The sequence below is a fragment of the Anneissia japonica genome, unplaced genomic scaffold (assembly GCF_011630105.1).
Source record: "Anneissia japonica isolate Jap-2015-1 unplaced genomic scaffold, ASM1163010v1 scaffold3040_len1308831_cov196, whole genome shotgun sequence".
Lineage (NCBI taxonomy): Eukaryota > Metazoa > Echinodermata > Crinoidea > Comatulida > Comatulidae > Anneissia > Anneissia japonica.
In genome coordinates, this window is record NW_022718257.1 from 22,268 (window position 1) to 41,578 (window position 19,311).

At 32.1% G+C, this 19,311-nt stretch overlaps 1 protein-coding gene across 2 annotated transcripts in view; it reads left to right on the forward strand.

Moving 5' to 3' along the window:
• The window catches only part of LOC117110479 (potassium voltage-gated channel subfamily KQT member 4-like), a 41,786-nt gene that overhangs the window by 13,143 nt on the left and 9,332 nt on the right, over positions 1 to 19,311 (forward strand). The window contains exons 4-8 of one of the 2 annotated variants that reach the window (XM_033253197.1): positions 2,692 to 2,820; positions 9,570 to 9,680; positions 14,408 to 14,503; positions 17,540 to 17,634; positions 19,070 to 19,114. In XM_033253197.1, the coding sequence (XP_033109088.1) occupies positions 2,692 to 2,820; positions 9,570 to 9,680; positions 14,408 to 14,503; positions 17,540 to 17,634; positions 19,070 to 19,114 (476 nt within the window). The remainder of the gene's footprint in view (positions 1 to 2,691; positions 2,821 to 9,569; positions 9,681 to 14,407; positions 14,504 to 17,539; positions 17,635 to 19,069; positions 19,115 to 19,311) is intronic. The other variant, XM_033253198.1, reaches the window with a different exon arrangement.

The window sequence follows — 19,311 nt, forward strand, 5'->3', positions numbered from 1 at the left end:
TTTAAAAAAATATATTTTCTGTCAATGGCGTATCTAGGCATCTTGAAGTGGGAAGGGGATGATGGGGCACAAAGGTGGAGTGGGACTCGGTGGTTCAGTGAGGGGTGCTAGGTCGCAAAATAAGGTGATATGAGGCAATTTTTAACTACTACTTGAGCTTTTCTTTTGCTTAGGACATTTTCAGTGGGAGAACGGTTCGGGTGGAGGGGGCTGTAAGCTTTGTAGGGGGCATGCGCACCCCCTAGATACACAATTGTTTTCTGAAAATTCAACATACCTTTTGATTTTATTATTTATTTTTTCTTTATTCTATAGATATTATCAGTATAATTCATGGATGTATAGAAAGAAAAACAGATCTTTGAAAAATATGTCAAAATATAATTTATAAATTAATACAATTTTTTGAATGTGAATATTATCCTATCTTTGAAGTTTAGCATAACATTTTGATATAGGAAATCAAGCCGATTAATTCCATCTGTGAAAGCGGCTTAGGCTTGATATTTTCTCTATTTCTCGATGGCTTTCACATTTAGATAATCGGCCTGAATTTTGTCAGATTACTTTGATGTAGTGTTTTTTATAGACCTTTTATAAATTTTTACTCAAATGTTTCAGCCTTAAACGCCGAGTTGGATTTCGATCAATAATTATCATTTCATGTCGAAGCCAAGAGTTGTCATCGCAGGAGTCGAGGGTTGTTGTCGTGTCTGGAGCCAAGGGCTTTTGTCATTGCAATAGCCAGGAGCTAAAGTACTGCCTCAGCCTAGAGCTGCTGACGTCACTCTTGAAGCATCCTAAATAATGTATACCTTTCGATGTATGCTTTTATCTCTACAGAATTTCGGAATGAATTGAAACAACATTGATTACCATATCTTATGAGAAAGTGTCCCAAAGAAATCAGTCCTTTGAAAATTTGTTGTTATGACTTCTGTATTTAATGGTGACGTTGGTAACAACTAGTAGAGTCCCCTCACTCTTATCTTTTCTCAAGAGATTTCTATTACAAGTCATTTATCATACAAACAAAATTAAATTGTTTTCTTGTGACTTTTTTTTATTAGAATTTGCCACGGTCACAAAAAATAAGAGTGGAAAAAGGTAAATTTTGTTCGTTCGGACCTAAATGTATCTAGAGGGAATTGAAATTTGTTAAATTTGACGTGGTTTCTGTGGTAACATATTGATAGGCAAAAAAATGAGCATGAAAGAAACGTCGAATGTGAAACCTTAGCGAGATGAGCGTGGTGATTTATCATCATCAATTCTTTTCGTGACATGGAGCAAAAGACAAGAACACATTATGGAGGTTCTCAATGCCGTGGGGTGTTTTTACTTGGTTTTTCAACAAGAGGAGAAAAAGCAAGATGTACAGATCATGGTCACATATACAGCTGCTAAAATGTTTTTAATAGGCTGTGTTAAGAATGCTTGAACAAGAAAAAAAAAAGCATTTTTACATGAAAAATGATTGATTTTGTTTTTACTGTAAAAGAAATAGTTTATGTAGTTATGGAGATACTGTGAAATTTAAATACTTGGAAAGAATGTAAAATGCAAAATTATAGGAACCATCAATATGTTCCCAGACTGTATATATGACAATACCAGCCACTGACTGGATGAGTCAGTAAGTCTCCATAATCTCTCATAGTAAATTTAATGTCTGTTTTTGTGTTGTTCCTTACTATATGTTACGTCATAAAGTTTGCGCAAAAGTAAACAAGTCGTACCTAGCATTAAGTACCTTATTGTAAAAAACTATATATATAAATAATAATATTAGGTTAATTTAATGAATTTTAGATATTTAGTATTAGAATTATTTCAATTTTGTTTTTATTGTAAATTATAATAAATGTTATGAGTATATATATTATAGCTTTATACACAATACTGCCATATTCTTATGCTAATTATTCAGTTTAACAATAGTGGCAGTATGCTGGTTTTGGAAATTCAAGCCTCAATTAAATTTGCTGTATATCTTCATTTAAATTTGAATCGTAAATTTTCTAGAAACAATTAATGTTGTTTTTAATAATTTCACACTTTTTATTGAAGTTCTGCTTGTTTTTTGTGGTTTTATTTTTTTAATTTATTTATTTTTTTTGTGTGTGTGTTTTACTGTATATGCCATACCTATTAAGCCCAACACTATTCATTGTCAGGGACAGACTTGAACCATCCCGAGAAATATTAAACATTTAAACGTTTAATATTCTATGACGTGACTGCCCCTGACACAAACCATCGTGTCTGCATTTAACTCACACAGACCTGATGCGTCAACAAATAGTGTTGGCCTGCATCGTACAACACTGTCTGGGTTGGCCTTTAGAGTATCATCATCATTGTATCATCCAGTCTGTTTTACGATTGCAGTAAAGAGAGTTATGGATTATTATTAATAGAACCCTTCTCCGTGGCAGCCAAAAAGTATCTTTATTTAATTTGTTGGTACTGTAGGTGTATTGTTTTGAATTTGTTTTTATAAAATTTAATTTATTTGTACGTACATTAAACTTAAAAGTCATTGCTGAATGGTGATTCTGATGTATTTTGGTGTTTATTTCCATTTTTTTTTTTATTCTATTGTAACTTATATACAATTTGGCCTGATTGCCACAAATTAAATTTTCATAAATATTGAATAAAGAATAAATCTTGTGTCATTTTTTACAGGAGCTTCTAACGACTTGGTATATTAGCTTCCTAGCACTCATTGCAATCTCATTTTCTGTGTACGCTTTGGAACACAAGGACAATCCAGAGGACTTTGAAAATCTCCCAGACTCATTATACTATGGCTTGGTAATGATTTTTTGTTACATTTTACTTTAAAATCTCTATTGATTTGTTAATTATATGTACCAATAGCAGAGCTAGTCATCGAACTTAGGTATATCCTAAAGCTAAGATTTAATTGTTAATCTATATATGAACTATTTTCAGGTTTAAAACATTAGCATGTCTTTATTTAGTATACTGCTGCATTATTAATAATGTGTCTGTATTTAGAAACTAGAGTAATGTGTATTCAAATTTAAAGGGATTGTGAAGACTTAAAGAGACTCTCCAAATGATTTTACAAAGTACTGTAAATTTATATCTATCAAAATTGTATGAACAGTTCAATGGCAGTGCACACAGCAGAAGCCTGCAGGCACACATGTAGGAGAACATGCTGCTTTGAAAAACATTTTTTTCCAGTTTGATAGTGGCATTTCTGTGCTAGAGCTGCCTATAATGAAATTTGCTACCCTCACACCCCCCCCCCCCCTTAAGGGGTGTGTATGAACCCAATAGAGACTTTGGAACTCACGTCATGAAATTTCTTTCAATATTGAGATGCTGTCTTTGCATGTGTTCTTAGGTAAAGCTACTTTACTCTTAATTGATTATAGGCTGTCGGATGGGTGCAAAAATGAATTAAGTTCACTATTTTCAGCCAGGTATACTGGGAAATCTGCTTCAAAATCTTATTTTTTTCAAGCCATCTAATCAGAGATACAGAGGTAAATTGTGGCCCCTGAGAGTTTTCACATTTTTAGTTTATTATTATTAATGTATGCCTACTATATGATGTCAATGAAGGGGATTACCACTTAAGTGTAAATGGCTGATTTAATAGCAATCCCTCCTGTGAGTCTAGTAAAAAAAAAATCAATTGCATTTATGTATAACAAAATGTGTGAAGTGTAATATTAGAAAATCTGTCACAAGTCTATAAAATCTTTCTTTCGTTATTTCGTTTAGACATCATCGGTGTTAGGAATATTACTTAAATATGATAAACTTGACACAGATCAATCTGAACTCTACACAAGTCTTAAACCTTGATTTTGATTACTGATTTAATTGCCCCAATCATAAATCCTGTTAGAATAGCTAATATTCAGGTTATAGATTTTGGCTGCATTTAATTTAATTCTAATATTGGTTTTCTATTAAACACATCTGATTAGAGACAGTTGCTTTAGATGTGTTGCACGTTGTACCTTGGAGCAAATTTTCTTCAAGAAGTGTGCGCCCTCATGCTCTCCATAGTTACACCAATGGAGGGAACATTACACCACAGCCAATTAGACTAGAACAAAATTTCATTTTCATTTTATACAAATGCAAATGTAAATCTAGGCATCGATATTGAATAGTAATTTAATAATAATAAATAAAAGCGCCCTTTTGTTTGGAAGTTATGCATGGTTTGGTAATGTAAGAAAATTGACAACAACAACAGAATACAACTTTTATGAATCAGACTGGGAAAATTCTAAAACAAAATAGACAATTACAGTAGATGATATCTGTGAGATTAAAATTATTGATAAGAGAATCTTAACAGATAGTTCTCACCCACTAAATGCATCTTTTACTTGGGTTCCCACCAACTAAACACATCTTTTACTTGGCTACCCTTGTGTAAAAGGTTAAATCACAAAACCTGTAGAACAAAAAGATATCTCAACTCATTTGTACCACTATCCATATTCTTAATCAAAATATCATCAAATAAGTTTTAGGGCCTAATTAAAATTTCATTTCATTTCTTTAGGCATGAACGCCAAGGATATGCCAATAAGTGAACTTAATCACTGTCCTACGTGGCATATCCATTAACAACAGGGGACTTAATGGACCAGTACACCGGGGTAACCCCCTACTCTTCTCTGAGATGTACTGGGTTGTTGAAAGTGCTCACGAGTCAAATGCGTACACTGGGCCTACGGTTTAAAGTCCTTATCTGAGAAGACTTTTCCACCACAGGAACCATTGGCGAGTGAGCTATTCGAACCAGCGGCAATATTAGAGCTGAAGGTTACGGTGCCCTTGACTTAACTGCTCGCCCAATCAACTCGCTAAAAAAAAAATATTTTTATTATTTAATATTAAAAATTATATTGTTGTTCGTTGTTTGTATTAATCTTGCACTCTTTTTTGCGATGCGATGTACAAACTGATTTCCTGGAAGGGTACAAATAAAGAAATCTTGAATCTCATGCCGATAACGTATAAGAAAATAAATAAATAATTATATATTGCCATATACAATACAATTTTTAAGATATTTAATTGATAAAAAAAAATAACTATAAAATGCTTGGTTAAATTAAAAGGGATTTTGATTTGTATTATGTTTTAACAAATTTTAAAAGATAATATGTTATTTAACGAAAAAAATAAGGTAAAGTTGAATTTTTCAGGATAAATTGAAGCCTTAACACTTGAAAAGTTTTATTATATCAAAGGAGAGAGATTTTCAAATTGCAGTGGCAATAAAACATGTGGCGATGCAATGACCATCATTCACACAATCTCTTGGCATTCAAGTTTCTCTTGACATATGTTGATAGTACTTGTATAGAATATGAAAATAATGGTAATGGGGATGACGCACATCTTATGTAGCCTATGTTAACCGCCTTGAGGCTTTCTGCTGGGATATTGAATGAAATGAAACTTCGAAAAATGATTAAACAGTTTATATCGCACTCCTGTATTCATCTTAATATTTTCCTTCGTCCTTTGTGGATTCTCTCCATCTGACGAGTCTTTCTCAAGTAAAGTGGATTAAAAGATGACGTCATTAATGATTATATTTTTTTTTCATCGTTGATCTAATAGGATTAATTGCTACATTTAGTCGCTATTTTCTCATCATCATTTTCATTGTAGGAGTTCAATTAGAAAAACCCAGCTTTTTACGTAGAGACATTGAAAGCAATTGTATTATGAAGGTAAAGCCAGGAAGTGCAAGTGAAAGATATCTTTATCTTTCTGTGAAATCTATTCACCTTATAGCGTCGCTTTACCTTGAACTACATAAGTACACCTGCATATTCTTCTATCAGGTTTCTTTTCTTAACATATAAAGTTGTATTCTTACAATTTATACCTGCGTTTGACAGTATGTCTCATAGGCAATTCGGCAGTCCATTCCCATTCAGTCCCAATTCAATTCAACTTTATACATGGAGGCCCACATCAAAACAGGGTTGTTCTTCCCGGGCCTGTGTACATAAATATAAAATACAAGCGAACAAAAACCCTTAAGAAGAAGCTCCCTCTTTAGTTTGCATAATTATTCTCAAATAGTACCATAGGCCTAATACTGTAAATGAATTTCAAACAAACAGAGGTAAACAATGAAAAACGCGCTTGGTTTATTCAACAGTTTAGGTGATTTAATGCCGATTAATATACTAAATGACACAGACTAATGTTTTCTCTGATGTTGTGATTGGATAAAATATACTCTACTATATCTTTTTTTTTACTAATGATTTTCTTGTTCTTTAACAGGATTTCATGGTTGAAATGTGTTTTTTCAGTAGTTCTATTGTTTTGTAGTAGTAAATTCCCAAAATTTACAGTATTCATTTTGAAACAGAAGCCCCTCTTTACTTTGCAAAAGTAGTCTCGTAAAGAAGCCAATCCAACAGTCCTAAAAAAAAGAGAAGCCCATAGCTTCTATTCAAGGTTTTATGGTATAGTGTTATTTAATACATCAATGCAATGCTTCAAGGTGATTTAGCTTTGTGCTTACGTGTAGAAAGTGTTGTAGCAGGATCTTCAATCCTAATGCTTCTGAAAGCTTGGTGTCCATACAAGCGCTACACGCTATTGAAGACAGGTTTTCGGTGAACGATTGCATTGAAAAGACTGTAGCGAGAGTGTAGCGATTTTGAAAACCTGCAGGCTTTACGCTTTTAAGATAAACTGTATTTCCCTATATTTGTATAGAGCGTTATAGAGTGGTTCAGAAGGCTCCACTTAAATGAGGCTACACACTTCATTCTAGCCAATTAGGATTGCAAAATTACAGAATGTATTACATGTTGCGTGTCTGAAATTTAATCTTTTATTACAATTAAAGCATTGTTACAACAACGTATCATCTGCTAAGCCTTCAAAGGCACTCTTGCGTGATTTCCTTAAAAATTCATGAATATTTTCAATAAAGAAAAGTAGTTTTTTAAATTACTAGACCATTGTGTATCAGATGATAAACAAAGATAATTAAACTTGTAACTTGAACCCACTCTCAAGAACTATCATTTTCAGTATCGTGCTATTTTGAGGTTGAGGCTTAAAGAATAAATTGGAACTAAAACAACTCATGCAAAATGTGTTAGTTCACGCTTCAGATTGCAAAATGTTCGTCAGGAACATACAAACAAATTTTACTATATATAGCCAATAATACTGAATGATCTCTATATGTATATCTCTCGATTTAAGTACCATAAATGTGAGTAAATGTCAGATTCATTAATGTTGTGAAGGCAGAATCAAAGAATATCTTCATAAATTTTAGTCAGACCGAAGTACAGATTTGTTCTTCCCAGTGTAACCTCAATACTGATTAGTAATTCTTCCTCCTTTTTTTCCTTTTGATCCTGTTTAATACTGGTTATTGACACCAGTTCTTAAAATCCATTTATGTCAAATGTAAATCATGTTTTTGAAAGATTACAGAAACGTTAGTGATCTATCTGATCGAAAGTTCCATTTGTCAGAATGATTATTGGGGGGTTTTTTCTGGATTTATTTTTCCATTTCAAAGAAGTTCACTAAATAATTGGGTAATGGATGCAGTGAATATCCCATAAAGGTTATTCTAATGTTTGTCGGTATGATTATTAGGGATGGCGGGAGGGGGGGGGATTCCCAGATTTATTTTCCCATTTCAAAGAAATATGGGCAACCACAGAAGTCACATAAAATTTGCTAGAGTAAACAGAGCTTTAAGCCAGGTGTACACTATACACAATAGTTTTTTTGCAGGTCCAACATATGATGTTTGGTCAGACAGAAAGTTTGTTCAAACATTGATGTACTGTAGTACTGAAGTACTGCAGATCATTATTTGAAAGATAAGCTTTTTTTGATCGGTACAAGCACACAATGTGTGACCAAGGATTTTTTTTTTTTTTTTTTTTGTAGTCTGGCATAAAATCAGCTTTAGTCTATCGTCTATACTTAGACACATTCCTTCCAAACTACCAGAATGCATAAAATGTTGTACTGTATGTCATAGATATGTTGCATATTTGTCCTAGAATCTTGTACTCATGTCAATGTCAATATATATTAATATTATGTATAGTTTATTTTCATCTGCTTAAGTAGGTCGATAAAGTTAATATTGATTAGATGAGCATGATAAATGTTTAAAAATCTAAATAGACTGATTGATGCACAAGTTGTATTATATCATCTAGAATTTTGAAAAGTATTGACATTTTTAATGAATTTGTGAGTCTTATAGTCCATGTAGGTAGATTCATGGCGCTGATCTAAAATAATGACAATTTTATGAGCTTGATGTTGAAAAAAAACACACCATCTTAGATGCTCTTATAGTGTCTTAGTTTGCTAGTATAATTTGACATACACAGTTAACGATGGCTAACCGCATGAATATTGATCTTTATATGCTACGGCAGTATTAAAACAACTCTGTTGGTTAATTTCCTAAGTACTGTACTTGTCAGGCTTATAAAAACCTTGCTAGAATATTGAGAGAATATGAGAAGATTTTAAACGATTATGAATTTTATATTATAATACAGTGTCTGTTTAGTCATAATGTTTGCCGGTTTTAATTGATTTTTGAAAGCTGTTTATAAGTTCAAACTGCATCATTTACACATTAATTGGCGTTGTCTTTAGGGGTCATTCACAATTATCAACATTTTCGCACATGTACAAACAGTACCATACTCTTTTTTGATACCTCCTCCCTCCCCTTTCACGCCCGGCTTTGGAGAAAAACAATTTTTTAATATGTTCATTTGCTGAATTTTCTAAGACACAAAAACCATATTTGACGAAAAAAAATCTCCATTTTCATCAAATATGCTTTTTGTGTCTTAGAATAATCAGTTGTACAACATAGCAAAAAGTTTTTTTCCTCTGGAGCTTGGCTTTAATTCGTATTGGCTTTAATATGATAAGAGGATACATTTAAATATTCTGAATTGTCGTTCATTACTATTGTAAATCTATCAAATGATATGTTTTGAGTGTGAATGCACAACAGCTGAGTAAAGTATTGAGCAAAGTTACTCTCCTTTCAATACTATAGTTATTTTCAATTGCAGGACCTGGCCACAGAATATTCTCAGTATAAAAACAACAGCTCTATGCTGCCATTTACTTGTGCAATAAAAAGACTTTTTTTTAGGATTCCACACAATGTTTGTCAAATTTATATTGCATATTGCATTTGCTCTGAACTATTTAACAGCTCATTATTACACTAATGGAAACAGGTTATACAATGCACAACATTCTCTACTTGCAGGAGAGTAGTCTAGAGATTTATGAATATTCAATATGGACCAGATATATTGGAATAGAAGACCTAGAAAGAATATTATAAATTATTTTATGAAATTTACTATAAATTAGAGATTTTCTAAATGTAATTATTAAATCTTTTCTTATTATGATGGATTAATTTATCGATTTATTGTGTAGTAACTTTAAATTCATTGTGAGTTTGATAATAATACTAAAAATATTTGTTTTTTTTTTATCTATCTCACTCTTAGATTACTTTAACAACCATTGGTTATGGTGACAAGACGCCCACTAACTGGTCGGGAAAGTTGGTGTGCACGTTATTTGCGATCTTGGGTGCTTCGTTTTTTGCGCTTCCTGCCGTAAGTACACATATTTGTTGAAAATAGTAACGCAAACAAGCAATTGAGTAAGTTAATTTATTGACAGTGATTTTCTTTCACCTTAGCAACTGAAAATAGTAGAACAGTTGTTATGACATTTGAACTTCTCTTGCAGAGAATATCATTATTGTCAGTACATACCTCCTCAATCATGTTGTAGGAATGTTTGTCTTGAATATTGCTTGCCTTTCCTAGAGAGGAAGTTCGAACAGGTGATTTTTTCATTGGTGATGTCAGGTAGATGACTATAGCATCTTAGCACTCCAAGCAGAGTCACTGTGAGTGGACAGCTTGCAGTACAAACTGCTACAAACGTGGAGGAATATTTTTTTTATCACACGTTACTTGATGAATTTCTTTCTGAATGTGACTGAATCCGTATGTATTGTACAGCTGTCTTGTTTTGTTTTTTTTACCCTAATTTTTTTAATAATTATTAAATTTTAATTAATTATATAGAATGTAGTAATGGTGAATGGCAAGTTTATCAGTCCTCCTACCTGTTGGCAAAGTTTTTTTTTCTTTTGCTTGGGAAATCCCACCTTCACTCCAAATTCCAAATCTTTTCTTCATGTGTTCTTTTTTCATTTCACATTTTCATAGTGCCTTTATATAAATAATTTTTTTTCTTTTCATCGATTCGAGATACGTTATCACATTAATATAAATTTTAAAAAATAACATTAGAATACGACTTAGATGAAACATTGAGAAAAATAAAAACTATTGTAATGAACGCTTTTCCTTATTTTTAAATTTAGTTTTGTTGTTTTCTTTCCTTTTGTGTCTGGAGTTCCCCTTAATTCCAAATTAAAATATTATTTTTCATCATGTTTTTTTTTTTCATTTTCACATTATTATATTGTCATCTCAATTCATATAAATCACAAGTTTTTTTCTCATTTCTTATCAACTTAATATACAGTTGATACAGTTTCCTAATAATAAGAATAAAAATAAGAATAACAATAATAAGAACAATAAAAATAACAATATAACTATAGTTGATATTATGATCATTGCAACTACCACACTAATATCACTAAACATGATTTATTAGGTCTATTATTAATTTGTTCATTCATTCATTTTTTAAATATTTTCATTTTCACATTGCATTTTATCAACTCTATTCATATAAATCACAATACTTTTTCTCATTTCTTATCATATTAATATAAATAGTTTAAGTAACATTGGCATGATTATGGCTAACATACTTTAATACAATGAGCATTTTTTTTCATACCAGTATTATTTAAAAAACCTACAGAATTATTATTCAATGTTTTTTCTTAACCATTGATACGCTATACTAACCATTTCATACATATTCAACTATAACATTAAGATTTATGGAAATATGTAATTACGATGCGATAAGACGATAACAGTGAAGATGTATGCAGTTTTTTTTTTTTTCATACCAGTGTCATTTAAAAAACAAGAATAAAGTAATGAACCGTACCTACAGAATTATTATTCAATGTACCCTTACCTTAAATAAATACCAACTGTTCAGAATTTAAGTTGAGGAATAAAACAACTTGTTCAGTATAATCCCTTCAATTTACTTTAAACAAGGAAAAAATTAAGTGAGTTTAATTTTAATGGGAGTCACCATTTACTTTCAGCTATCCCACCAGATTTTCCAATGGTATTTGATTTTAATAACCACCTCTTCAATGATGAGATTTTCAAATTTCTAAAAATAATTAAGCCTGAAAATAATTGTCCTTTGTAAACAGAATGAACTTAAATTGTTAAGTTATCTGTTTTTGTGGGTCTTTTTAATTTATTCTAATACCAGATTAATACTGTAGATAGATGAGAAACCTTTAACCTTTGATGAAATACTCATTCAATATCTTGAGTTCCAGATAACAAACTATGGCTACGTTCAGACTTGGAGATAAGCCAGGCTTGAGTTAAGCCTGGCTCAACGCTAAGCCCAGCTTAACTTTGGCAGGCGTTCAGACTAGCGGGATTAGCCAGGCGCGAGAATTTTCATAATAATGAACCGTAACCAGCAAACGTGTTTCAAAACATTGCTCGCGAAATGTACGCTCACTCACAGCGTAAGTAATTGAATGCTGATTGGTCATTTTCTTACCCGAAGTCAATGCAAGACCCCCTGCAACGATTAAAGCCCGGCTTAGAAAAGTTAAACACGGTGACACGCCAGGCCTGGTTACTATAGGAACACAGCCCGGCTTGAGATAAGCCACCTAGTTCAGACTGGCAGGTGGATAAATCCGGTGAGTTGAGCCGGGTTTATCCACCTAGTCTGAACTAGGCCTGAATAAATCTAAATTTAGAAGAAAACAAATATATGGAAATAGAATATATACTCTTAAATTAATTGTACCAAGAATCAAAAGATCTATATAAATAATATTTTTGAAAGATAGCAAAGTGACAGAAAGTTGTTTACTAATATTTGCAGTACAAGTTTTTCAAAGATTTTCTGCTTTTTTCTTCTTCACCCAATCTTTCTGAAAACATAAACAATAAAATTGTGATTTAATAGTCATTTTGAGTGAAATAAATTTGTTTATAAAAGTGTAATCTAAATACTATATGAGCTAGCATCACTAAAGCCAATATAACCCATGTATCATGGTTGAAAACTTGAACCTGTTCCCCATGAATTTCTTGCCATCATTTTAATCAAATTTTAGTCCGTAATAAATAATTATTTATTGTCTGAATCTATTAGTGACCGAATAATTGGCTTAATTTTTCTGCGTCAGTATTTGATCAACATCAGTGAACACCTGTGTTGATTGATCATTAGGTTTCAGTGAATATAGAGGAAGCTATTTATCAGGGCATCATCAGCACATATTATGGATATGAACTCGACTACACAACTGTAGTGCCAGTATTTGCATGCGTTTTCAAGTTTAGGGTAATGCGTAAAAACAGCAATTTTTAAAACGTCTAGCAACTCAAAATTGGGTCCACCATAAAAATTGGTCAGTTAAGAGTTATTCATATGACAGTAGCACAAAATTTGTTTTAAAATGAAGCTGTGACAATGTAGAAAAATATGAATAGCTAAGCCCCATACCAAAGAAAAAATACATAATACGCAATCACAAGACAACCTTTATCGCTCTTTTTTGTATGAGATATTGAATAAATCAAATCATATCAAACTAAAAACAGGCTACAAGAAGAAAAGTTTTACATCAAGGAACGGAACTTTTTAGTAGATGAAGCAAAAAATACTGAAAATCTTTACAGTTACCTGTACTTTCGTTTTTCTTTTGCTTTTATCAGTTGTTCATTGTAATTGTTTAAGGACACAGCCTTTTGGTAGACTAATCTTTGTAAAAATACTGAAATGACTCGCTGTGAATAAATAAAACTTATTAACGTTTCAAAAACCTTTGCTAAAAATTGCTGACTGACATAGAGAAGAGAGAGTATCAGTTCAAAGTACTTCCGAGTTAATCATTAAATGTAAGTGTAGTGGTAATATTAATAGTATTTTCAGAGGAAATCATATCCAATTTTTCTAATATATCACAGAATGACAAGTTAATAAAGCTACGCTTGCTTTATAGTGGATGTTTTCTGTTTGCTGTTTCATTAAATATATGCCATTCCAAGGCAAAAATGGCAAGCGTGCGAAATCCATCTTTGTCAGATAGAAACACTGCTTTTTGCAGTCCAACCAGTGGATTTATAGAAGAAAAGAATAGTTTGACAAGCTGTCTTGTCTAACTGCAGTTTATTAGGGTAATCTTATATACAGTATGCTGTGTGCCTTGAATACATTCAAATTTTAGGCCTACAGATCTGTAGAAAGCAATAATTTAACTCGCTGTTTTCCTGACCAATGCATTTACTGTAGTACTCTAATAAAAAAAAAATTGTAGATCAATTATCTATTAGGCCAAATAAAATTAGTTGCTAGTTTCATTTCCCCAGCCTCATCAAAATTTACTATTTTCTATTTCAAAAACCATCGTTTTTCCATCGAAAATAAAAATATAATGAAGATCTGAAAATTGTTGTCAAAACCTATAAAATAATTTCAAATCCCGGTCATAAAACTAACAATTAATTTTATTTATCCTAAAATGAATTGTCCACCTATTTGTCTACCCATCTTGATTATGTGACTCACCAACGATTGGTGGCCATACTGTCTATGACTAGACCTTCTCGTAGCCGTATGTCGTCACAATTGAATTTTTCATGTTAATGTGTTGGCTTTGTTATTTTTATGTGAATTTATCGCCATTGTATTGAGATTTTAGATTACTCTCAGCAGATCTGTCTAGTTGCGTGGTGATGTCGAATACAATAAATTTTATTATCTTTGAAAATGTCTGAAGAACTAGGCTAGCAAATATAATATTGGATTTATATACAGTACTGTATATACAATGTATATAATATGAGGTATATATATATATATATATATATATATATAAATCAAATAGATAATATAGTGCTAAAATATATAGGAACATGATGGTATAAAATCGTATCAAACATAGTTCAACAAGAACATTATTTGCTAAGCAGCAACTTGATTCAAGTTTATTCAGTTTTACAAATTCCACCGAGAGCTTATATCCACAAAAATTACAAAGGATATATATATTCAGAAAAAAGTTTTTATAAAATCAAATAAAGAATTAGTAATGGAAATTCTAAATATTAACAATTTTTTGTTTTGTTTTTTGTAGGGTATCCTTGGTTCAGGTTTTGCATTACAAGTGCAGCAACAACAGAGGCAGAAGCATTTTGCACGTCGGAGACACCCTGCAGCTCAACTGATTCAGGTAAAAGATTGTTTGCTTTGCTGATCCGTTACAAATCCTTTGCCAATCCCAGAAAATCCCAATGAGCAAATTCAAATTATGAAATGAAAATGTTTTCTGAACTAGCTCTGTGATCTAATGCACATTTTCTGCTTTGTGATTCATTTTTCTCTGCATCATGGGACTAGTAAAATATTGCTTAGCTAATCTATCATAGCTTTTGTAATTATTGCGCAAATCCATAAATGACGTGCTCTCTTTGCCATCTTCTGTCTAGAGCTAAATTTAATTCAAAGTAAAAATTTATTTCAATGTTCATATATTATAAAATATATTCAAGTAAAAACAGTTTATTATTTTGGTGAAATTCCGGATTTTGCAGCTACTGATTTGATATTATAAATTGAAAAACAAAAGGGTACATAGTTTCAAAATAGTTGGCACAATGTTTCAAGAGAGATGAAGGCAATATAAATATTAAACTAAATCACATCCCTGAGAAACGTAAAGTGTTGTGCCTCCATGATTATGGTGTATGCAATATTTGCTATTCTTTTATCAGTTATTTTATATGGTATGTGAATATAATAGTTTAGGCACTTTCCAATCTGGAAAAAATTGTGCCCAAACATGCGATTAATTTTGGCTTGATTGTGAAATGTACACATTGATACAGATAGCGTTTTCTTTGATTTTCAACAGTGATTAGTTTTAAAGGTTGACCATGGAATATGGAAAGGAAAAATTACTTAGTAAAAAGCAGTTTGAAATGTGGTTTTTTTTTCATGTATTGGTTAGATTTTTAAATTTAAAACCTTGTGATTTTTTTTCTGAATTGAATTTTTTTTTGTCTGATTACTAATAAAAAGTAAAGGTTTAAACAAACACTAAATCGGAGGACCAAAAATTCTTAAAAGTTTAATTTGAACAGGTCATTATATCAAATATGTTCACTACTTTCCATGACAAATAGATCAAAACGAACCCAAGGGTTTTCTCTAAGATGATTTACAGAACTTACCGTGCTACGAAAATCCGTAAGTTGATTACTAATAAAATGTATTGATATATGCAACAAATATTGGAATGTTTTTATTTAATTTATGTAGATATTTATGTATAGATCATTTTAATTATCAGTTAAATTTACCAAAATATGCAAAGTAAACAGTTCAGATCTTAATATTTACATTTAATATTCTTTCAATAAAATTTTCATGGACGGTCATACAGATGTACAGTATAATGAAAACAATATTTAAATTTATAATCTTTATATAATTTAATATAATATTTAAAGCTTACTACTGTATACATTTAAATGCCTTCAGGTCCTGTGGACCTATTAGTCTAGAAGTAATGTCTTCTTCGGCCTTGAAAATAGTTGCTTAATATAATTAGTATGTATTTATTGCAATGAAAATAGATTTACATTACACTAGATGTGAGTGGGCTAGTCCAGTGACCTTCAAATAGAAACAGTTTAGTGCTTGACCAGTATGATTTGAAGCAGGGGATATCTTTCTAGCTGTTCACAGTGTCTTTTGGATGATTAATCTCTTGGTATGGTGAGGGCATTATTTAAGATTTTGTGCACACATTTTCCTTGATGTGTCATTCGCATCATGAAGGGTCACCTTTTTAGGATTGATTTGAATTTTGTTTCTCTTCTCACCCCACCCCATCTCGCAACCTCATTAGCAGCACTTTTTCCAACGAGCCCTTGATCCTAATGTGGTGTAAAGTGTATTGGCAGAAACATTCCATCTGTTAAATGCTCATTTTTAAATACAATTTTTGGGAAATAACTCGCATGCTTTTTTGGTGTTTTAAGCATTTGAAGGATATATCTGGCCGATGCACCTCAAGGCTATGTGACCATTTTTAGAAGGAAAAATAGTTCAGATAATTATCAATGAAATAATATTGGAGTTGAATAGCTTAGTAGTTAAGATACTTGCCTTTCCATTCCAGGGTCCTGGGCTCAATTCCTGTCCGATTTGCAGGATTTTTTCTCATGACCAAAACAACTCCACTCTCTATGCCTCGCATGCGTAAATAAACATATAAAAATAAATAATAACATAAAAAATAAAATATTAAATTGCACACATGCTACTTAGCATCTTAAGTGCTCAGAAATTAAATTGAATAGTCTTTAGTTTATATTTATTTATATTTATTCTGGTATAAAAATAATACAAAAAGTAGCCAAAGGCTAAAATCATTGCATTTACAAAAAAATATAGGTGAAAATTATATACATACATTAATTACATAGTATTTCATGTGTTGAAATGCAAGCACTCAATGATCCCCAACGCCCCTTGTTTACTTTTTACTAGGGCTGTAATGTGAACCCAGTCGCCCCTGGTGCATCGCCAAAGAATTGATTGGATTTTGTGTCACATCAGATGTTGATAGTTAACTGATTTGAATACAATGATTCAGGCATTCAATGTTTGAATTAATTATTAAGGGTTTTTGCTTGTGGGTATTCTGGTAGAGAGTGCATTTGCTGATTGCCATGACATTCTGGTGTTGTTTTAATTTTCTCAGCTAATTTATCTCCAGGACAACCCGAGATGTTCTAAAAACTTTGATACCATAACTTGTTATTATAAACCTATCACAGCATAGATTCGGTGAAAATAATTTACACAATTTTAATTTGCAGATAGAGTGGTACATAATGTATATAGATAGTAATAAGTTAATAAAGAAAATAAAACAACTGAAAATCTTATCATTCCTGTCTCTCTTAGTGAACAAACAAATCTGTCCATTTGCTTTCACAGTGCACAAAAATAATTTCCTTCCATAGAGCTGACTCTATGATACTGTTATCCAGTAGGCTTACTCTTCCGAAAGCTTACATTAACACATTTATGAACATATGACCATAAAAATATAATGAACCAAAAATGTTGTGACAAAATATTACTTTTAATTCTAGAATCATGTGTACGAATTATTTGAGATTTCATTTTAATTTATTTTACATTTTTTTGGGCTATAAGATTTACATGACAAAAATTGTTATTTGCATAATTTCAGTGTCTGTGGCGTTGTTATGCAGCCGACCCCAACTCGATATCAGCAGCAACATGGAAACTTCACCTTCGACCTGTGTCAAGCCCAACAACTGGAAGGTAAATTGGGGGCATTAGGGAGCTTTTGATTTGTGCGACGACACAACGCTAGAACAGAATCACTCATGCGTGACCGTCCTACCTGGCGTCCTACGTTCTCTGCATACGTAGATTTGGCCAAATTGCGTTCCAGGATCTACTCGACGAGGTGACCTTAACGTTCTCGCATGCGCAGATGACTTTTAGTGACATCATTACGTTCTACGTCCTACCGTCGTCGTGTAATCGAAAGCTTCTTAATGATTGAACTAAGTCATTCACACAATACCAATCTTATTAAAAAGGTTTTTTTTTTAAAGATTATTGATTGCTACTGAATGTCCATGTCTGCAATAGTTATCTGTATGTTTGAATTGTTTACACCTCTCACTCATACATACAGCGGCAATGTCATTAGTATACAGTAGTTTTTAAAAAAAGAATGTATTATTGTTTTGATTAATTTATTAGGATTTATTTTGATTTATAATTTCCTTCCCACGATTACTGTAATTGATTAAATATTAAGTGCTGCGGCGCTTATAACATCTTTGGTGTGATGTTGATTGGGAGAGGCACTTCGGTGTTTATTTCAAATTATTGCAGAGATGTTTCTCATGTTACCCTATCTCTCTTATGCCTTTAAGAGCTGAATCGCATGCAGTCTATTGTAATTAAAGCAAATGAGGTTTTTAATAATGTTCAAATTACGATTAACTTGCTTCCAAATAATCTTTCAGGAATATCATATAGTAATAACAGTGGCTGATTCAAGGGGAGGGGGCTTCCGGTCCAGGCCTCTTCCCTCTAAATTTTTTTTTAATTAAATAAAATACAGAGATACGGAGAACGTAATATTCAAGTTTAGAATGCCATTTCCGACCATCCAGAAGTGTCATAACCATAAGGTTTCTTACACAGGGCTAAGGTGATCTTGTACCCCTCCTCCTCCTCCTCCTCCTCCCTAATCTGTGAAAGTCCCTGAAGGTTTAATACAGTAGTAGCCTGATAATACTAAACATCAAGGCATGTTAAGGAAGTTCCCAAGTGTTGTAAACTTGTTGAGGTGGTTTGTTACAGAATTTTGCACACAGTTTTCTACTGCAACAATTTCTCATCATCTTCATATTTTCACCTTTAGTATTATGTTTTTTATTGTAAATATTTTTGACTTGCAAATTGAATATTTCTTACCTTAGAATAATAATTAAATATAAATTAGTGGATCCTGTTCTAAAAATAGCACGTGTTCACAATTATATCAATGTAATATCTTGTGTTATGCCTTAGTTACAGAGCTTTGATATCATATTACCAAATGTATGCAAACATGATAGTTGTTTTTAGCATGATTCCTCAGTGTACACTTTATTAGAATCCATGTCTTGTATTTTTGTGCATGATATTGCGCCACCGGACTGCTGTGTTCATTTCACCCCCCTTGTTTATCATCTAGGAAAAACAGAGATTCACAGGACAAGTCTTCAACAACCAACATGCGGTAGGTTCTATCCCCTCTCCCCCCCCCCACCTTCATCAGCATGCATCCTTCTCACGACATTCCTCCAACCGGGTGCTTGATGCGGTTGCGGTTTCATGATTCCCAAAATGCTTGCTATCCCATAATGCATGTCACTAACTTCTCACAATGCATGTTTTTTTTTTTTTTTTCATGTGTATTATATTGATCTTTCATCA